The following is a 23158-nucleotide window of genomic DNA, read 5'->3' as shown; positions in this document are numbered from 1 at the left end:
GTATCAGTGGTGTAGTCATGGCGACTGACACCTGCTTCCATTCACCTCCACTGTACAGAGATCAGAGTGGGTCAGTTTCTCTACAGTGAAGCCCAGTTTCACACAGAACCCGACTCTGAGTGTGTTTACATCTCATTCACAGGAATTCCACTTCATTGGTCGCCCAAAGCAAAGTGATGCTCTAATGTATGATGGATGCAGTGAAGGTGTTGGGAAAAGCTCTCCAAACTGAAAGGTCCCAGAGCAGTTTTAATGCATCAGTATCCAGGAATCCAGTGTTACAGGATTTACTCTGCTGCTTCAGTTCACAGTTCATAGAACAATACACTGTTACAGATCATCATCATCATTAAGATGTTATAATCACCATGTAAGGATAGTCCATTTTAAAGCCAAGGAATCTCATACGTCCTCTTGGAATATTTACACCACTGTAAACCCGGTCGTCCCAAAACCACTCCCTCTTGTGGTGACCAGTGGTTAAGCTAAACGTTGGAAAATAAAAATGAGAGCTAGACTACTGCTAGAAAAGGAGGCACTATAGGAAAGACACTGGTGACTCTTGTTGTTGTGCTTCCCATTTCCCTTCACTCATACGCACACTATATGTCCAAAAGTATCCGGACAGCCCTTCTAATGAACAAGTTCAGCTGCTTTAAGGTGGCTGATACAGTGTATTCTCCAATAAAATCACCTGACACTAAGGTCACCATGCTGCCTAATAAAGCCCCCCCCCCCCAGCATTGAGCTGTGGAGCAGTGGAAGTTATGATGGTGCTCCATCCAGTACTTTTGGGATGAGTTGGAGTGATGGAACTACTCATCCAACATCAGAACCTGACCTCACTGATGCTCTCACTCTCGTGGGGCTGAATGCAATCAAATTCCTGCTCACAGCAATGTTCAAATATCTGGTGTAAAGCCTGTAAAAGGCTGTTACTGCAGTTAAGAGGGACAAACTCCCGACTAATGCCATTGATTTCTGAAGAAACACTGTCTACAAACTTTTGGAAAAATAGTGCACTCAACTGAAACCTTCAGAAAGGCTATGCTGCCGTTCAAAAGTTTGGAATCGCCTGAGATATTGATCATTTTGTTTATGAATCATTATATTGTATTCTTTATTGACTCTTTATTATTATGTATTTTTTAATTTATTAATATTATATCATCTATATTGTTACATCTTTCTATATTTATTTATCGCTTTTTAACCGTCTGTGACTGCAGATGTTACAGGTGTTGATGTTCCACTATAGAACGGTTCCACACTGCAGACTCTGAACCGCTCTGTTGTCCTCTGAGAACGTTCCTCACCTCTGCAGCTCATCTCAGCGACAAAAAACAAAGGATCGGAAACCGATCGAACCCTAAAACAGCCAATACCCCATCCATACATCTGGATTGGCCTCGATCCACTGGAGCGGATCAGAACAGTTTTCCACTTTGGATCAAGCAGTGATTCCAAACTTTTGCACGTGAGACACATTCACAGTCCAAGTCCAAGTTAAATGCAGGCTGTCTAGATGTGTGAAGCTGAAGAGTTGCCATAGCTGATACTACAGGACCGGGTCAGTAGAGTCCAGAACAGAACCGCTGGGCCTTACTGAGACCTCTCTTGCTTTATATAGTTTATAACCTCATGTCCACTGCCTGGAGGAATATTTGGGGACTCTCAGCTTTTCAGAATGTTTAATATTAATGATCTCGATGCTTATTAAGGTTTATTGATAGGAAATATAATAGGGATATATCTGTAAACCTTTTTATTAAAATAAATAAATAAACAATATGACACGGACACACAGTGTCAATAGGTGGATTTACATTAATGCATTGTTATGTATATTGAATAAAAGTGATAAAATCATGTTGTATTTAGTAGATTATGTATATGAAGAGAAAATTTGGCCTGATTTATTTATTTATATATATATATTTTAAAAAATGGCCATTTTATAGTGTGTTTGATATCTTATAATTCAGTCTGACTGACCTCTCTGACCATTCAGCTCTCAGATACTTTAAAACACTGCGGTGAAATCACCTGTGTGTGAGTGTGTAGTGGTACACACTCTGAACTGATATCTGTTGATTATGTTTTATTTATTTTATTATTTGTGATAAATAGCTACTGTACTGTGTTTTGTTTAAGCACAGTGATGTCATTTGTCCTCATTTTCATATGAATTGAGTGTTAACAGCGCCCCCTAGTGAGGAACACCCAACCTGATAAAGGTTACTGCACACTATCAACTAAAATGGCACATTTGAAAAGCTAGGCGTCCCCAAATCGTCCAGCAGTGTTGGTGCACACCACCATGACCAGGTCAGCACAATGTAGGAGCTAGCAAGGGTGTTATCTATACTGTGCGCTTTAGCACTGTAGTATCTAGAACACTGCGGAGACGGTGAGACACCAGATGAGGAGGTGAGAAGGCTTCTGTGTTTTCAACTCAACCACACTGTTCAGAGAGCTGGTCTAGTAGCAGGGTGCTGCAGAATGAGGGTACGCTTTATTTTACAGTGTAAACACCCGCACAGACGAATCCCTCAGCGACTGCTGATTAGATGGCCTTCTTGGTCCACGTTCAAATACATACGGCTCTCTCTGCAGCGCCTTCCAAAAGCTTAAAGGAGCCAAAAGCTGTAAAACATCGCTTTTTTTTACTCTGAGAAGATACTGAACCTCCATCAGTAGATTAGGTCTTCGTGGCCAGTTCAATATCTGAGCTGCAGGACCTTATTTACCTCTCCTTTCGCTCTGCAAAGCAGCCGCCGCTCTCCATGTTCTGATATATTAGTGTTTGGATTATGTTTAGGCTCGTCCGTCATGCAACATAGTTATTACACATCGCTGTACATCTGTACACAGCCACTAGAGGGCAGCATGGGGTTATTCCAGGTAAATGTCCTCTGTCGGGCATGAGACCTCCACAAACTCTTTATAATACAGCTGGAACGCTTTCCTGCGGGAGAAGAAAGGGTTATTTATTAACGTTACAGCTTTGTCTGTGTAATCAAAGCTAATGTAGCTCACAAGCAATGAAAGCTTATGTATACCAGTTAGCATGAACGTACACATTAGGCATGGGGCCAATAGGTTGATGTCTATCTGCTAAAGATTCCACATATAGCAGCTCAAAGCGATTCTTGCTGAATGAAGAATTACACAAGCTTAAAATAATATTTAAAATAAATGAAAATAGAAGGTCACTGTTCCGCCAAGAGGTTCAACCACCCTGTGACGTGCTCTCAGTACTCACCCTACAGCTTCTGCAAGGTGCTTGGTGGAGTTTTCAGAGACGAAGACATGGCAGGCAAACCTCTGATCCGCCGGGTGTTTCGTGATGAAGCCAAAGTATCTGTGGAGAGACGAGAGGTAAATGTGCGTCCTCCGTTCACTCGTTAATCTGGGGTGTGTTTAATCTGGGGTGTGTTTAATCTGGGGTGTGTTTAAACCAGGGTGTGTTTAATCTGGGGTGTGTTTAATCTGGGGTGTGTTTAATCCAGGGTGTGTTTAATCTGGGGTGTGTTTAATCTGGGGTGTGTTTAATCTGGGGTGTGTTTAAACCAGGGTGTGTTTAATCTGGGGTGTGTTTAATCTGGGGTGTGTTTAAACCAGAGTGTGTTTAAATTGGGGTGTGTTTAATCTGGGGTGTGTTTAATCTGGGGTGTGTTTAATCCAGGGTGTGTTTAATCTGGAGTGTGTTTAAATTGGGGTGTGTTTAATCCAGGGTGTGTTTAAACCGGAGTGTGTTTAAATTGGGGTGTGTTTAATCCAGGGTGTGTTTAAACCGGAGTGTGTTTAATCTGGGGTGTGTTTAATCTGGGGTGTGTTTAATCCAGGGTGTGTTTAATCTGGGGTGTGTTTAATCTGGGGTGTGTTTAATCCAGGGTGTGTTTAATCTGGGGTGTGTTTAATCTGGGGTGTGTTTGTGCCTGGCTGTGCAGCCGTACTTGCTGTTTTTGGGATGGTAGCCGCAAAAGGAGATGTTCTTCAGCTGGAAGAAGTGACTGCCCTGACTGTCCTGTAACCACACACACACACACACACACACACACACACACACACACACACACAGAAAGATCTGATTAGAACACGTATCTGCTGCCACTGATCATCACATATGTGTGATGAAGACACTAAATCACTGTGACAATCCTTCAAGAATTGTTTCATTATCCATAATGATACATAACGTCACAACAGATACTTGAGGAACAGGAGGGGTCAAGCGTTTAAATGTTTGATCTTGCAGTGTACAGTGCTGTGCAAATGTTTGGGCGCCCCTGTTTAAATGATATGTTGGAATTTTTCAGCACATTTTATTTCTATTTCTATTCAGCACACAATTTTTCAATATTTATTTACTGAATTGTAATTTGTATTAAATGTAGTAAATATGTGGCTAAGACTGTTAATGAGATCACATTCACCTGCAATATCCAAATCGGCCCCTAGAGGCCACTAATGCTGCCTGGTTGGTTAAAGGGAAATCATGTCTTGCTTTATAAACAGTTTAGAATATGTATTTCTGTTATATCCTCCTCTTACAACTGGATCATATTTGAACACAGCAATGAGAAACAGGATGCACTTGTATCATAAAAGTACAGGAAAATGAGTGTGTGCGTGTGTGTGTGTGTGTGTGTGTGTCTTCTTACTGTATCGTAGGCTGTATAATCATCCTGCACCACCAGCTTCACTCCTTTCATGTTGATTTCCAGAATGCAGGACGAGGGAGGATTATAGTGCAGCGTCATTCTTCTGTTGGTGGCAATCTGGAGCCAAATACAACAAGATTTACAGTAAGAAAAGAGAGGAGCTTTTCCTGGGTCTGAATTTCTGTGCAGCTTTTTGAAACACAGTGATTTCTGCACTGCGTCTCCTGCTGGAAATTCTCTGTTTCTTCTCCGACATTTGAATTCTATTATTAAATTATTCAAATTATTATCAGATCACCACTTTACAAAGAAACCAATAACCCTATAGGTGAGAGTGGGGCACAAATACAGGGTAAAATGTAACATGACATTTTATTAAACTGGTTCCAGTAGAACATGCTTTTGGTCATCTTCTCATGTTCCCATAACATCATAAGTCCCTATAGGAATTCACCCCTGTATTATCTGAATCTCCTCTAGGTGGCGTGACGGAGCACAGTTTTTGAATCAGATCAACTTGTCACAGTGAGCACAAGCCAGGCTAAAGAACAGCTTCCAAACATGGTGGAGGTAGTTTTACACACTGCTACTGTAACTAAGACCCCCAGGTGGGTCAGGAGTGTACTGTAGATGTGATGGTGGGTCAGGAGTGTACTGTAGATGTGATGGTGGGTCAGTCAGGAGTGTACTGTAGATGTGATGGTGGGTCAGGAGTGTACTGTAGATGTGATGGTGGGTCAGGAGTGTACTGTAGATGTGATGGTGGGTCAGTCAGGAGTGTACTGTAGATGTGATGGTGGGTCAGGAGTGTACTGTAGATGTGATGGTGGGTCAGTCAGGAGTGTACTGTAGATGTGATGGTGGTCAGGAGTGTACTGTAGATGTGATGGTGGGTCAGTCAGGAGTGTACTGTAGATGTGATGGTGGGTCAGTCAGGAGTGTACTGTAGATGTGATGGTGGGTCAGGAGTGTACTGTAGATGTGATGGTGGGTCAGTCAGGAGTGTACTGTAGATGTGATGGTGGGTTAGGAGCTTGGTACTGTATGGATGTACCAGTGTTTTTCCCCACTACAGTATTTCGCTCCAGTGTGAGCTCGGTACAAACCTTCTGCATGGCTGCACACAGCACATCGTTTCCTTTGTGATAGGGCACTTGAACAGAGCCAAGGAATTTCAGTCTGTATCTCTCCACCCAGTCCACGCTTCGCACTGTGACTAAAAGAGGAGAAATTACAGCTATGAAGAAGTCTGATTACAAGTACAAGTAACTACATTTTTGGGTCATTATTACAATATTAATTGCCACATTTTAATGATAATAATTCCAATCATCCAGAGACATTCAGGGGGAATGTGGATGCAGGACTATATGTTTTCTAATCTTTTTTCACCTTTAATCTGCTCTGGCTCCTTGGTGACCTCGATGGCGTAGTACGCAGGGAATATTCCTCTTGCTCCCGTCCGCATGTTATAGCCCTCATACCAGTAATCCTCCGCCTGCACCTCCACCAGCAGGGGATCGTCCACCTCCAGCTCCAACTCATCCTCATGCCGAGGGACGAATCTAGAAACAGGACACGCCACAGGGCAAAGCCAAGTGTTAGTCACATCTCACATGAATATCTGTCACACACTGGTGAATGGAACAAAGACGTCTGAACTTATAAAAGCTCCCTCACAGAAACCATTACGTCTAATGGATATTAATAGTTCTTTTAAATTATAATTCTTTACATATTTAAATAATTATGATGTAAACAGAGTCATTCAGTGTCAGAAATGTTCACAGTGGTGTGACTAACGAGTGAGATTAACGAACCCCACTCTGAATGTGCTCATTTCAAACACTGAATAATGAAAAAATTGAACGATGAATGATGTGAAGCTTCAGGCCTCAGGCCTCGCCCTTGTCTCACCTGTACACAGCCCTGTGGCTCTGATCTCTCTCTTCTCCATTAATAACGCAGGAGAACAAACCGAAAGATTCTGCACCTGCAGCCAGACACAAACACACAACATCAACCAAGACTGTAAACAATGGGAGCAAATGACACATAAGAACTGTTAGATTCACAACAATTCATTTGTAACAGCAGATAAATAAACCCTGCTGTACAAATATGCAGGAAATGCAAGAATATTATGCAGGAAAGTAAAATCAGATTATATCTGGTTGTTCTGGGTTCGTGCAGATCTTAACCGTTTCATTATTATAATAAAAAACGTCTGCCGGGGCTCTGAGTGCCTCAGCAGTGCTATGCTGCTTTGCCATCAGCAGCCGGAGCCTGAGAGAGCACAACTGGCCCTGTTCTCTGGGTGGGTAGATGGCGCTCTCTGCCCTCATCACTCCCATTGCGATGCTGGCCGGCACAGGCGTCTGTTGGCTGGTGTATCAGAGGTGGGATCCTCTGAGCACATTGACTGAGATACATACGTCATATGTACTAAAGGAATGGGCTAGTCTTCATCCTCCTAGCGTTAAAAGCATTGCAGGGAAAAGGGGAATCCTAACGAGTGGGTGCGTTAATTGGTTAAGCTACATTGGGGAGAAAACTGTAAATAAACAATAAATAAATACATACATATATAAATAAAAATGAATAAATAAAAAACATTTGCCTCTAGTTATTAGCTTTATTATGTATTGCGCAGTATCAGCAGTCACTTAAGGGCCTAATAATTAGCTAAATGTCTTTGCTTCTTTGTCTTATTGTCTTTGATAAAGTATTAATAAAAAACAATACGTATAATAAATATTTATAAAACAATATTTATATAAAGTGTCACTATTTTTGGAAATAAGGCAAGCTGGTCATGTCATTAAATGGGATGAACATGAGTGATACCACTGTAATGGAAACGTGTTTAGAGTTTAGCACTGAGTCGAAAGCTCTTTGCAGTAATTATGCTGGACCCACCGGGTCACTGCAGAACCGGGACTGCATCTGTTCTCAACTACCAAACACTTCATGCATTTGTCGTCTACAGGAGGCTTAGAGCGAGCAGAGATATGAGCTAGCCCACCAAAATGTCACGTTCAGTGTATGTGTGAGTATCTAATCCCAACAAAGGTCCGAAAACCTGGCCCCTGTCCTCCAGCTTATCTCTGGGTTTCAGGGGAATTGAGTGTCCCGTAGAACTGCAGCAGTATTTCTGTCCAAGTCAGCTTCTGTAGACGAGACACTTTCAGTCCTTTTCTTCAGCTTCTTAAAGAGATTTCAGTAGGAAATGAATGTGCCTGACGAGTACTCGAAGCGTATACCTCACCAGTTAGCATAGTGCTAACTGCATGCCTAGATACAGACACTTCCCATGAGTCAAATTACGTCATATAGCAAAAAATAGATACTTCAGTTAATGTTCTAGATAACAGAAGGTCAAACAGTGTCAGAAACCACATAAACAAGTCTATAGGAAGGTGTGTGAGGATTTACACATGCAGGTAGCGCCATGCTAACTGGTGAGGTATAAGCTGTGGTGCAGGACGACACACTGTTCTCTATAAGAATGGGGAAACGTAGAGATTCCATGTTTCAGAAGATCCCTGTTTTGGTGCTTTTGGGTTTAGATAAGCAGTTTGCACAATGCTAGCTAACTGTGGGGGTGTACTCTTCAATCGCTACGATGCTAACTATAGAAACTAAAGAAGCAAACGTATTATATTATAAAACATTTCCTGGCTGATTAACTACGCCGGGGGCAGGAGGGCAAGCCAAGCTATGACTGAGCGTCTCCTCCGTCCAGAGCTGACTGTGTTAGTAAGAACGCTGGACTCCCGGCAGGCCCCCTGCTCTCAGTTTTGAGGGTCAGCGCTGAAAAGTGAATCATTCAATTATCACACGCTGCTGATTCTCAGAAAGCTAAGGGGGTTTTAATTAGATCTTTAAAGACACCAATTGTCTTGTACCTCGAAAGCGAAAATTCGATTTCACTTGATTCGATTTCAACAAATCAGCTTAAATTCAAGGCTCAGGTCAGAAATATCATTTTTTCAAGCACCAGATTAAGTAAATAAAAAAAGCTGTAGATCTTGAACAGTTCTGATAATAAAGTTTTGAGAGTATTGTCTGATACTGCTTCAAAACTACTGCTTTAAAAATGTTTTATTGATTTTGTTTTCAATTTAAAATGAGCATTTAAAAGTAAATGTTTAAAGTAACCTATAATAAAAAAACAACACAACTGCCACACAAGAAAAACACAGCTAATATCACAAAGTCAGATTCACACCTATCCATACCATAAACGTCCACACCATAATCATCTATACCATAACCATCTATAATATACCCATCTATACCATAACCAACCACACCATAACCATCTATAATATACCCATCTATACCATAACCAACCACACCATAACCATCTATAATATACCCATCTATACCATAACCATCTATAATATATACCCATCTATACCATAACCAACCACACCATAACCATCTATAATATACCCATCTATACCATAACCAACCACACCATAACCATCTATAATATACCCATCTATACCATAACCATCTATAATATATACCCATCTATACCATAACCAACCACACCATAACCATCTATAATATACCCATCTATACCATAACCAACCACACCATAACCATCTATAATATACCCATCTATACCATAACCATCCAAACCATAACCATCTATAATATACCCATCTATACCAGAACCATCCAAACCATAACCATCTATAATATACCCATCTATACCATACCTATCCATACCATAACCATCTATAATATATACCCATCTATACCATAACCATCTATACCATAACCATCTATAATATATACCCATCTATACCATAACCATCTATACCATAACCATCTATAATATACCCATCTATACCATAACCGTCCACACCATAACCATCCACACCATAACCGTCCACACCATAACCATCTATACCATAACCATCTATAATATACCCATCTATACCATAACCATCCAAACCATAACCATCTATAATATACCCATCTATACCATAACCAACCACACCATAACCATCCATACCATAACCATCTATACCATAACCATCTATAATATACCCATCTATACCATAAATGTCTATAACCAAACCCATCCATACCCTAACCATCCATACCTTCCATACCCATCTATACCATAAACATCCATAACTATACCAATCCATTCTCATACTCATGACCCTCCCTGACTATTTACACTATACCCATCTCTCTACCCATATATAATTTTGGCGATTTACACATTACACACATTTAACCTAAAACTGTGTAATCCTGTGAAAGTGTTGAAAGTATTTAGCATTAGCTTCCAGCATTATCAATAAGAGTTGGCACCTACTGGAAGAGCGTGAGCGTCCATTCATGAACACGTTGAGGAACTTCCTTGAAAACGGTATGTCCGCCTCAGGGGTGGAGTCTTCTGATAGGCAGGCTGTGGCTTCCCGCCTGACAACGCCCACTCCAGCCCCAACCTCCTCCTCCTCATCTTCCTCGAACTCCTCTCCGAGCGCCGATTCGTACGGCGATGAAACGCAGTTGTCGTAAACCGTAGCCGAATCGCTGTCGTCGCTGTAACCATGGTAACACTGTCTCAAACTGACCAGCTCCAGCTGAGCGTCCTCGTCCACCACCAGTGTGTATTTGACTGAGTCGTATGACAGCCCACTGGCCTCAGAGCTGCTCATGGAAGTCCGGCAAATCCCGGAGTCTCTGTAGTTCTGGGCACAAGCTTCTCCAGCACCTCCTTCTCCGTAGCTGAGGTCACTAAGGTCAAGCTCCTTGGTTTCTCCATTAGTTGTTCTGCTGCTAAGGTCCAGAGCTGCTGAAGCTGCTATGCAGGAGGCGTATGAAGGTGGAGGCATTTCCTCCTCTACCTCACTGATGGCTGGATTCAACTGTTCATACAACGGGGGCTGGTAAGGAGGTGGACCCTCGTTGTCTGAGCTCACAGACATGTGGCCAGACTGAGCTGGTATCGGCCTGTCCGGCTCTAGCGCCTCAGTGCTACGCTGGACTGGGGTCAGATAAATCTCCTCTGTTGGTTCCAGACGTACGTCTGTGTGGTAACGAATGCGATCGCGGTGCCCCGCCTCCCCTCCTCCTGGAGGGGCCTTGCAGGGTGGGGCTGGAGGCGGAGCCACTGGCGGAGCAGGGGCGTGGCTCTTTTTGGAAGAGGAGGGTCTTCTGATGGGCGTGTCTGTGGAAGTGCCGCAGTCTTTGGTGTGGGTCTGGAGCTTATCCTCGTCACTCAGACAGATGTGTTCATGAGGAGGGGTCAGTTCACCTAAACACACACACACACACACACACACACAAACACAGAAACACAAAAACAAAGTAAATTTACTGAAAATAAACAGATTTTAATCTCCATCAAAACATAAACACGGCTCCACCGAACATTAAAGGGCCCATATGCGATATTTTTCTTGTACTTTATTTTGTCCAAGGGTCAGGTATAGTGTTTATGTTCCAAAACAGTCTTAATTTATTTGCACATATACCTCTCTTTATCCTGAATTAAATTAAACAGACTGATATATGTAAATTAGCTCTACTCTGATTGGCTGAAACACTCCTGAGAGCTGCAGGACTGCTGTACCACTCTAATTTCAGCATGCATGCTAGGTCTGTGAGGCATTTCCACAATATACGGGCTGGGTAAGTACATGGCAGTCCGTTTTTGCTTGACTAGCAATGAAAGCCGTAAAGAGCCACTAGAGAGGACGTGATCAATCATGTTCATTATTTTTTTTTCTCAAACTGCTCCTTTAATGCCTGTGAAGGATCCTCCTACCCAAAATGAACATACATTCAAGAGAAACCAGACAAAAACACAATGCTCATTAAGACGTAACAGAATCATAAACCCTGATAAAAGGTTATTATAAGGATGCTAAACTGTTAGCATTGTGCTAACTGAATGCTCTTCAGTACTCCTGCCAGATTGTGCAGTTTTACAGATCACACGCTCCAGTTCAGACATAAAGACACATGTCAGACACCAAACATGTCTTGGATGATCTGCCAGGTTTGGGGGAGGAGGGACGAGGGGGGCTGTGTAAATGGAATTTTCCAGCAAACTAATCCTTTAATAGCTGTGTCATAATCCGCTATTCCAGCTGAATACGGCGCTGACTGACGAGACACACACTACACATTTCACACTGTCCTCACCTAACCGTGTGTATATATATATATATACCCCCCACACACACGTTCTAATGAATGCATTCAGCTACTTTAAGCTGCACTAATTGCTGACACAGATGTACAAATACACACACACAGCGTGTCTAGTGCCTGTAGAGAAGAAGTACTGCCAATAGAATAGGACTCCCTGGAGCAGATCAACATCATGAACATACTGGCACTTATGGTATACTTTTGGGATGAGTTGGGAAGTTGGGGATAATGAGGTGGGGTGGTGGATTATCCAACCTCCTGACCTCACTAATGCTCTTGTCGCTTAATGCAATCAAATCCTCACAGCAATTCTCCTCCAAATTCTAGCAGACGACTTCTTATCTGGACAGTAGAGACAGTTACTCCAACAAAAGCAGGATAATAAATTAATTAATACCCTTGATTTCAGATAAAAAGATGAATGAACAGGCGTCCAAATACTTTTATCTATCTATCTCTCTCTCTATATATATATATATATATATATATATATATATATATATATGGCAATTAGCAATGTGATTAATAGCAACAGATGCTAAGTACATGTAACACAAAAAACAACAAATTAAAACATGCTCTGATTGGTCTACAGTGATCCAGTTCTGCACTGGCTCACTCTGGATGAGTATTAAGGAGCATCTATTAAAAAATAGAAAAAAAGATTACACACACCACACTTTATACTTTTAAATATACCTCACAATAATAATAAAAAAAAGTTTTTTATATTGTTTTATTACAAATAAGCACTACCATGTTGTATATATATATATATATATGTGCTAGAATCTGCTGGACACAAACCCAACCTGCACTGGTTATAAAACACATACACACCTTTTCTCACAGTGCTATGTTTATATTACTGTGTGTAAATATCTTTAACTATATTAATCCACTGCGAGAGTAAAGATGACACTCACATGCTGACTTTGTCCCAGTTCCCAGAGTCACCAAATCACTGGACAGTAAAATCACTGAAGCGGCGAATCCTCTGTACTGACCAGTGGGATTACCCTGCTAATTACATTCCGCACAGGCTGGAAAACGGGAGAACTTTCTCTCTTTATGCCCCTCAGTACCGACCCCCAGCACCCTTGACACAGGTCTAACACACGCTACACTAACACACACTAATACAGTGGAAAACAGCAAGCCAATAAAACCCCAGCAGACTGACCGGTCCACAGCCATTGTCCCGAGCGGCTGCGTGGCTGGGTTTGGTGTTACTCACGCAGATGGTTTTTGTAAGCGAGTGAAACCCTGCTGATTCACCAGCCGACCATGGCTGGACCTCTATTGTCCCCCAGGATAACAGGACGAGCGAGTGAGTCCAGCTCACCAACCAAATCCCTCACACTGCTCTGGAATCAACTGGACCACATATTACACCGCAAACGTCTGATTCTGGTCAGCACTCACAGAAATACAGCAGATTATAAACACAGCCTTTTACACTGTAGACTTTTAATATTAAATAATAATTAAATAACTCAATTAACACCTAATAATTCACTTTTAAATATGACGACAGAAATGCTGTAGAACTCGCTCTGATTGGTCAAACGTGATGAGATTTGGTATTATACATTGGATGACCCTCTCTAACAGAGCCGATTTTCATACTTTTGTAAGCTGATTAGATCTTTCTGCAAAACGTCTGGGCGTGGCCTATCATTTATTGGAGCAGGTGCCCAGTCCATTTGAGCTGCAGCAGATCTAGACTCAAGGCCTACACCAACCACACACCATATAAGGATATAACATATATACATATATTCTGCACATATACAGTCCTGTTTAGTTTAGTTTTAGTCCCCTAACCTCATCACTGTACCCCCGTCTCTCAGCAGTGAGAGGGTTCTACTGCAGAAGCTCCAGATCTCATCAGAACAGATGCAGCTAAACACATAAATCCAGTAAAAAGGAGAAACAAGAGCTTCTCATTCTGAAGAAAGAAAGTAGTGAGATCTTGTCGGTGAGCTAGTCTGAAGAACAGAGCTTGGTTCCTCCAGGGTTCTCCTGGACGAACCCCAGTCCAGCCAGCACAGCGTGGAGGATGTGTTCAACTCCATCAGCAGCAGCAGCAGCAGCAGCAGCAGCTCACCTGATTTACCATCATTAAGCCCTGATTTACCACCAAACCAGGTGTTGATCTGAGGAGAACTCTAAATAACACTAGACTCCATGAGGAGAACTCTGGAGATGTTCTAATGACGAACACAGTGATGGAGAACCTCCACCACTTTCTGTAGGAGTGTTATTATTAGTGATTATTCTAATATTAGTGTTTTATTAGTGATGGTAATTAGATAATTATCATTAGATGTGTATATCTACTGCAAGGCTCTGATAGGAAGAAACTCACCTGTTTTCAGAGGAGAGGATGAATGAGAGACTTTCTCCTGCCAGCTGTATTTCTTCCCCAACGAGTTATTGTTCAACGTGTCCTGCAGTAGAGAGCGAGAGAGAGAGGGAGAGAGAGCGAGAGAGAGAGAGAGAGAGAGAGAGAGAGAGAGAGCGAGAGAGAGAGAGAGAGAGAGAGAGAGAGAGAGAGAGAGAGCGAGAGAGAGCGAGAGAGAGAGAGAGAGAGAGAGAGAGAGAGAGAGAGAGAGAGAGAGAGAGAGAGAGAGAGAGTACAGTCAGTGGATTCAGTCAGTGGTAATAACTGAAACTCAGACAGTTAAAGAGACAGAAATGCTCAGACATTTCTCCAAGTGTGTGAACTCAGGAGCTCTCTCTCTTTCTCTCTCTCTCTCTCTCTCTCACACACACAAACACACACACACACACAGAGCCTGTGTTCTTGGCTATTGTCCCTTTGGCTGTGTGAATGGCATGCAAAAGCAACTGGACTCTCTCTCTCTCTCTCTCCCACCCCCACCCTCTGTGCCCACAACAGAGGGGTAATTGTTGGCTTGTTTGGCCCACATAGGCTCACACTGCCCCCTGTCACCCACAGCCCAGTTCAGACCTAAGGCCTCCCCCACCATTCTGGCCTTCAGCCACCAAAAATACCACCCTTCACACACACACACACACACACACACACACACACACACACACACACAGAGAGACCGTGGTTAAATGAACAGTTTGGCTAAAACCCAAATTTAATCCCCACCTCTTATTCCATATGTAGTCATTATAATACATAGCCCTGCCCCCTTTGGACCCTAAATGGTCCAAAAGTGCCCTCCCTTTTATGATTTTATATTTTCTTTATACATCATATATCAAAAAATATCATAACACTAGATTTCCAAACATTGCTGTGAGGATTTAACCACAACAGAGTTGGACACTTCAACACAGTTCTTCCACAGCTCAACGCTGGGGGGCTTTATACCCCTCTAGCCCCTGCTAGAGGGCACGGTGACCTTAAGGTCATGTGACCACGGCTGCTCTAGGGAATCACTGCTTTATTGATCAGCGCTTTTTTTAGGAGATTACACGATCTCTGAGCGCCCTGGCATGCAGCTGAATTCACTAGTATGAAGGGGTGTCCACACATTTTTGGACATATTGTATATTAATTGGTTCTTTTTCCTTTCTCACTGTCGTGTTGACGTGTTATGGTATATAGTACGGCGCTGAGCTGATGCTAAATGACCACTGACTAATGCGCTCACACACACACACTGTATACACACACTCATACACACACACAGGCACAGCACTGAGTCAACACACTGAATCAACACTCGGGCACTGCAGAAGCAGATGAGTATACTTGCTGAAGAGAAAAAGGAGATAAACACACAAGAGAGGAGACTGTGTGTGTTTTTATGTCTTTGTGGGGTCCAAATCCCTCTGGTTTGATGAAAACATGAAGAGTGTGTAGGTGTGGGGACTTATGACCACAAGGAAATTGATTTTCCATGAAAACCTCAAAAAAAGGTTATGGTCAGGGTTAGGTTACACACATGCACACATTAGTCTGTGTGTGTGTGAGAGTGTGTGTGTGTGTGAGAGTGTGTGTTCAAAAGGCTTCTCCCTGCCTCTTCTTCACTCTGAGCTGACTCACTCTCATTGGTGCCAATAATGATGGAGACAGTGGTCCATCCCTATGGCAACAGTATCTATGACGTTGAAAAGTGAGTCGCGTGGGTGTGTGACAACGAGGCAGCTGTAGTGTCATCATGCATGTACAACACACACACACACACACACACACACACACACACACACACACACAGTGTTACAGGTGTATTAGTGTGTGTTGAATGTAAGAGGGATTACTATTCAGCCTCATTTCACTGCATTTAGACAGATTATTAGACAGATTATTAGACAGATTAGCACACTTGGCTTCTGCATCACCTTAGAAAAAAAAAGCTTTATGACTGTTCAGATCACGACAACCCAAAACTCCCCGCCGTCCTCAGTCTGCTCCGGTTGGAACAATACAGACTGTTCTTCTACAGTAAGGGAGTAATTAGGTTGTTGATATTTTCCCAGCAGGTCGGTGGGCGCTCTGAAGACTGTGTTATTAGTGGGACGTCTGACTGGTCCCATTCTAGTTTTCTAAAGGGGAGTTTCACCAAATTTCCAAATTTCTATATAAATAAATGGTTCAAATGTGATGAGTCAGTAAGAGTGGTGGGTTTGCTGGGTTTGCTGTGAAACACTCGGTTCTAGATAACCTCCCCCAGCAGTCAGAGCTGGAGTTCTACAGTGGAGGTGAAGGGAAGCAGACGTCTGAAGCTCTAATAAAAGCTCCTCACAGAAAGTTCTTCACCTAATGGTGATGAAGACGCTGCCTGATGCCTGAGACACTGTTCTACCAGAGTTCTGAGAAGAGTTTAGGTCGCTAAAGCTCCTTGATTTCAGAAGAAATTGGGAATGAGCAAGTGTCCCAATACTTTTGCCCATATAGTGTATGTAAAGGTTCCTCTTATTGGAACAAGGCAGCTCCAGGGCTTACAACAGACACATTTAAAAGAGCCTAAGGTTGATCTGGGAGAATCTAACAGCTAGGTTCCTCAAATACTGAGAACCCTCAGTGATGCCATCATCATCATCATCATCATCATCATCATCATGACTTAATTTCCACCTTTAAGATGCTGGAGCTCTTTGTTCACACTACATTCCCTCTAGAGTAGAGCTACACTCTAAAAATAAAGGTGCTACAAAGGGTTCTTTAAGTTGCCACAGGAGAACCTTTGAATCCATCAAAAACATCCTTTAAAGAGATGCAGGGGTGAAGACCCTTTTAAGAAGCGGATGTAAAGGTTCTTTACCCACTTAAAAAGGTTTTACTCTCCCAAACAGGGTTCTTTCATGGTTCTTTTACAGAACCAAAAGGGGTTCCTCTATGGCATTGCCCAAAGAATGAAGAACCTTAATGTTACTGTGTTATTAAAGCCCTGAAATCAACACGGCCCTAAATGACATCAGCTCACAGCAAACAATGCAGCAGCCTGCGACAGTATCTGGAACACAATGAGACCCATTGTGAGAGAGTGTGTGTGTGTGTGTGTGTGTGTGTGTATGTTTGCATTGCGATAGCCTGTCATGTCACACTAAGATCACGAGGACTGAAGGCTCCTCCATCGCCACGTTGATCACTGATACAGCCGAGAAGCCCACTGACCCTCCAGCAGCCAATTACTGCAATGAGCTCCTCTGAATTCCTACATGACATGACATCTCCAACACACACACACACACACACACACACACATATATACGCTACATGGACAAAAGTATTGGGACATCACAGCGTGTCTGTGAGAATGTTTGTGAGAGCATTTGTGAGGTCAGACGGTGATGTTGGACAAGAGAGTTTGGCTCGTAATCTCTGTTCATCTACTTCATCCTGAAGGTGCTGGATGGGGTTGAGGTCAGGGCTCTGTGTGAGCCAGTCAAGTTCTTTCACACCAACCAGGCCTTTATGGAGTTGCTTTGTGCTCTGGGGAACAGTCAGTCATGCTGGAATAGAAGAGGGCCTTCCAGACCAACCCCACAGCATTATCCCACCTCCACCAAACTTTACAGCTGGCACAGTGCAGTCAGGCAGATGATGTTCTCCTGGCATTCACCAAACCCAGACTGGTCTATCAGATGTCCAGATGTTCGTCACTCCACAGAGCAGATTTCCACAGCTCCTGAGTGCAGTGAGCGTCAGGAGCTTCAAGAACTGGTAGAAGAACTGGCTTGATGTTCTTCAAAGTGGAGATTAAATAGCATTCTGTCTAGATATTATTCACTGGGGAACCGGTAGCTTCAGCGCACTGATGTGACTGGACACACACACACACAAACAGGCACACACACACACACACACACAAACAGGCACACACACACACGCTGCGCTATTTTTATACTGGAGTCAAACACACCAGCCTGAAGACAGTGACAGATATGAGGGCATGTCAGTTTTATTAAGACTCCCAAGCAGCACAGCTCAGAGAACAATGACCACACACACACACACACACATGACTACACACACACACAAACACATATACATACAAAACACACACACACACACTGTCTGTGTTACCTGTGTGCGGGGCACCTGTGGGAACAGGTTGAGGGTGGTGGGTCGTTTGGGCCGGTACGTATCCATGGTAACGAGCTTGGCGGGGTCCCTGGCAGGTGGTCGGGGCTCCTGCACGTCTCCGCCGGAGTCGATGGGCTCGAGCTGCTCCAGATCAGCCTGGACCAGCCCCACTGCTCCACACACTCCGCCACACACTCCGCCACACAATCCTCCGCACGCTCGCTTCATCTGAACCTGCAGCGGATTGGAGGAGAGAGGAGTGAGTCAGAGAGGAGGCGGGTGTTCAGAGAGAGAGAGAGAGAGAGAGAGAGAGAGAGAGAGAGAGAGAGAGGGAACACAGACACTAACACTAATACTGTTTCTAATTTAGTCCTCAGTATTTTTATATTAAATATTTTTAATTGATCTTAAAACCCAAAACTCAACTAAATTAAACTGAACCCAAATCATTAAAAAATAACAAATGTTCTTAAATATAATTAATTTATTTTTGTTTATTTTGTAAACCCATTCTTTTCTTGTTTCTTCGTTAATCTGTTCGTTATTCACCAAAATCAATGTTTTTTTCAGAATCTGAATTGAACTGAACTTGTTTTTTCCTTAATTGTTTTTTTTTTCAACTGCTTTCAATTCCTAATAAACAATAAGTGTATACATTTATTTTATTTATTTTTGTTTTCCAATTAAATGAAATAAAAATAAATGAAACTGTAATTAAATTATCTGAATTCAATTGAACTGAGTTGAACTAAACAGAATTAAACTGAATTAAACTGAATTAAATTTAAATTAATTAAATGAAATTAACTGAAGCAAACTGAAAGTAATTCAACTGAAATGAAATAGAATGTACTGATTTGTAATGAACTGATAATGAACTCAAGAGAGAAAGAGAGAGAGACAGAGAGAGAGAGAGAGAGAGAGAGACTCAGTGGGGGAGAGAGAGGCAGAGAGAATGGAAAGCATGAAAATGAGAGAGAGAGAGAGAGAGAGAGAGGGGTAAGGGGAAAGAGAGAGAGAGAGAGAGAGAGAGAGACTCAGTGGGGGAGAGAGAGGCAGAGAGAATGGAAAGCATGAAAATGAGAGAGAGAGAGAGAGAGAGAGAGGGGTAAGGGGAGAGAGAGAGAGAGGGGTAAGGGGAAAGAGAGAGAGAGAGAGAGGGGTAAGGGGAGAGAGAGAGAGAGAGGGGTAAGGGGAAAGAGAGAGAGAGAGAGAGGGGTAAGGGGAGAGAGAGGTATAGAGAGAGCTGTGTGAGCTGTATCCTGTATCTATAGCAACCAGACCCACAGATAACGACTAGATTTAAGGGTTTTGTTTCATGTATTAAACATTTTGTGTTTTAGTGTGTGTGTGTGTGTGTGTGTGTGTGTGTGTGTGTGTGTGTGTGTGTGTGGTGTGAGCGTAAGCTCAGCATGATTTCAATCCCAGAGGGCAATGGGGCAGCACCTAATGCCTTATTTAGCATGGGATTCCCCTGGTTACTCACATGACTGTACTCAGTCACACACACACACACACACACACACACATACACACACAGTTAGGACTGCTTATCTAAGGAGTGTGTCCACTCTGAGCAGCGGGACAGTGATTTTCGTTCTAGATTAGATGTGACACGTGTCGGTGCTGCTTGGTCCCCACTGAGATCATGTGACGTCAGGTTGTGTGTGTGTGTGTGTGTGTGTGTGTGTGTGTGTGTGTGTGTGTGTTAAGCCTGTAAGACAATTTAGTTCGAGTAGCTCTGAACATTTGGCAACCCTGCCAACAACAATAAATCACACATTACTATCAAAAGTATTTGGACGCCCTTCTAATGCACTGACCAATAGAATGGGACACTCTCAAGCAACCATGAGCACATGACCACGTCCAAAGCAGAGCAGGGGCTAGAGGGGTATAAACCCCCCTCAGCACTGAGCTGTGGAGCAGTGGAAGAACAGTGGAACGATGGTGGTGGAGCTCCATCCAGTACTTTTGGGAAGAGAAGCAGTTATAAAACTAATCATCCAACATCAGAACCTGACCTCATTGTTGCTCTCACTCTTTTTGGGCTGAATGCCATCAAATACTCCTTCAGCAATGTTCCAACATCTAGTGCAAAGCCTTTTCCAGATGAGTAGAGGCTGTTACTCCTGGGACAAACCCTTGATGATACCCTTGATTTCAGGAGGAACGCTGAAGAGCAGGCGTCTACAAACTTTGGGACAACCCAATCCTTATGGGGATACTCACTGACCACTGCGTTTATGTTTATATGGTTTATTCTAATGTTATATAGAGTTAATTACAGGTAGACACTCTTACTGACCACTGACTTTATGTTTATTTGGGTTTATTCTAATGTTATATAGAGTTAATTACAGGTAGACGCTCTCACTGACCACTGACTTTATGTTTATTTGGGTTTATTCTAATGTTATATAGAGTTAATTACAGGTAGACACTCTCACTGACCACTGCCTTTATGTTTATTTGGGTTTATTCTAATGTTATATAGAGTTAATTACAGGTACGTTTTACAGGGAAAAAAACATCCAGGAGAACCCTGGAGGAACCGAGCTCTGTTCTTCTAGCTCACCAACAAGATCTCACTAGTATAACGGGATTAGGTGTCTAAAGTTCTGAACACTGTATATATGCTCGCTCCTGCAGAGCTCCACACGCCGCATTCACACTGTACTCATGTTTCCTGAATAACAAGCCTTTGAAATAAATCAGCCTGGGCACGAGTCCAGCCCATCCCTCCTCTTTATTCCCCCTGACTGGAGCAGGGGGGGGGGGAACAGTACATTTGTATTCAGTTCACACTAATCAGTCTGAATCAGGCAGAGCTGGGGTTAACCTCCTCCAGCAGCCCCGCAGACAGACTCGGAGATCAACATGTACTGAACATCAGCCCTGAAACACAGGGTTCAGTACAGCCCCCAGCCCTTATTATCACACACACTCGGTCAGCCTGAGGGATGTGTGTGGGTACAGATACATATATATATATATATATATATACAGTCAATACAGTAGAACTCTCTGGAGCAGATCAGCACCATGCTGCCTAATGCCAGGCGTGGGCTAGAGGGGTATAAAGCCCCCCAGCATTGAGGAGCTGTGGAGCAGTGGAAGAACTGTGTTCTCTGGAATGATGGATGGTGGTGGAGCTCCATCCAGTACTTTTGGGATGATGAGGTGAGGTGGAGATCATCATCCAACATCCTGACCTCACTAACACTCTAGTCGCTGAATACAATCATATCTCTCTCTCTCTCTCTCTCTACCACTATCTCAGCCTCCCTGTCTCTCTCTCTCTCCTATACTATCCCACGCTCTCTCTTCTATCCCCCCTCCCTTTCTCTTTCTCCATCCCTCGCTCTGTCTCCGCCTCTCACCATTTCTCTTACCCTCTCTCTTACCCTCTCTCTTACCCTCTCTCCCTCTCTCTCTCTTTATTTTTCTCTCTCTTCTCATCTTACCCACATTCTCTCTCCTTCCCTATCTCTATGTCACTCTCCCCTCTCTCTCTCTCTCTCTCTCTCTCTCTCTCGCTCTTCAGCTGTATTCATGTGCTGTCCCTTTAAGAGCCTTGGCACTGTTGCTAGGCAACTGACTGGAGATGGGACTGAAAGACACAGCTCGAGGACTGTGACCCCTTCACACACACAAACACACACACACACACAAATACATACACACACACACACACACACTCAAATTTCACCTCAGCAGAAGGTGCAGGGTCACATAAAGCCTCATAATCAGGCTGTTAGAAGAGATTAATGCTGCCCTACACTCACACACACACACATACACACACACACACACACACACACACACACATACACACACACACACACACACTCCAGCCCTGCACCAGCATCTCACACTCACACACACACACTCAAGCCCTGCACCAGCATCTCACACACACACTCACACACACACACACACACACACACACACACACTCACACATACACTCCAGCCCTGCACCAGCATCTCACACACACACACACTCCAGCCCTGCACCAGCATCTCACACACACACACACACACACACTCCAGCCCTGCACCAGCATCTCACACACACACACACACACACACACACACACACACACACACACACTCCAGCCCTGCACCAGCATCTCACACACACACACACACACTCCAGCCCTGCACCAGCATCTCACGCACACACGTTTATTATCATAACTGTGGCACAGGGAACATTTCACTGGGAGAGAGGAACGGATTCAATCAAATTTCAATAAAAAGCTGAAAGATGAAAAGAGGAGGAGTTTCTACAGCAGGACAATAATGAACCTAAACACCCCTCAACATCCACAATGCACTACCTCAAAAAGGCAAGCTGTCTGGCTAGCAGGCCCATGCTAGTGCTGAGTTAGCATGTTTACCAAGAGTAGATATGGCAGCATATGTTTATATTTATTTTTATGGGTTGAGAATGCACTATATCAACTTGTATATATATATATATCAAATATTATTATTATTTTATTTGATCTCCATTCAGTATGGGCAGGTTTGTTTGTACGTCAAAAAGTGTAAAACGTCCTCATGAATAGTTCAAGGTGTGTTGGGCAGTGCTCTGTCTGAGCGGTAATATGACCGTAGATTAGTAATTATACGGCTCTTCCTTCACATCAAACACAGCGACAGGCTGATCATCAATCATTCAGACAAACACAACGTCTACAAACAGCGACAGCCGGCGCTTCTCCTGTAAATTCTTCATTACGGACATTCACTGAACAAACAGCCGCTAAAATATTCAGAAA

At 43.1% G+C, this 23158-nt stretch overlaps 1 protein-coding gene across 1 annotated transcript in view; it reads right to left on the bottom strand.

Annotated features, from left to right (window-relative positions):
* Positions 1-229: 229 nt before the first annotated feature.
* mapk8ip1b (mitogen-activated protein kinase 8 interacting protein 1b) overlaps positions 230-23158 on the bottom strand; it is a 42544-nt gene continuing 19615 nt past the window's right edge. Inside the window, exons 3-12 of the mRNA XM_072660563.1 lie at positions 18370-18603; positions 14227-14308; positions 10009-10953; positions 6585-6660; positions 6060-6232; positions 5774-5883; positions 4668-4784; positions 3960-4030; positions 3266-3364; positions 230-2968 (exon numbers count right to left, since the gene is read on the bottom strand). Of these exons, the coding sequence (XP_072516664.1) occupies positions 2896-2968; positions 3266-3364; positions 3960-4030; positions 4668-4784; positions 5774-5883; positions 6060-6232; positions 6585-6660; positions 10009-10953; positions 14227-14308; positions 18370-18603 (1980 nt within the window). The 3' untranslated portion in view covers positions 230-2895. The remainder of the gene's footprint in view (positions 2969-3265; positions 3365-3959; positions 4031-4667; positions 4785-5773; positions 5884-6059; positions 6233-6584; positions 6661-10008; positions 10954-14226; positions 14309-18369; positions 18604-23158) is intronic.

The sequence above is a fragment of the Salminus brasiliensis genome, chromosome 17 (genome assembly GCF_030463535.1).
Source record: "Salminus brasiliensis chromosome 17, fSalBra1.hap2, whole genome shotgun sequence".
Classification (NCBI taxonomy): Eukaryota; Metazoa; Chordata; class Actinopteri; order Characiformes; family Bryconidae; genus Salminus; species Salminus brasiliensis.
This window is presented reverse-complemented; position numbering and strand designations above follow the sequence as displayed.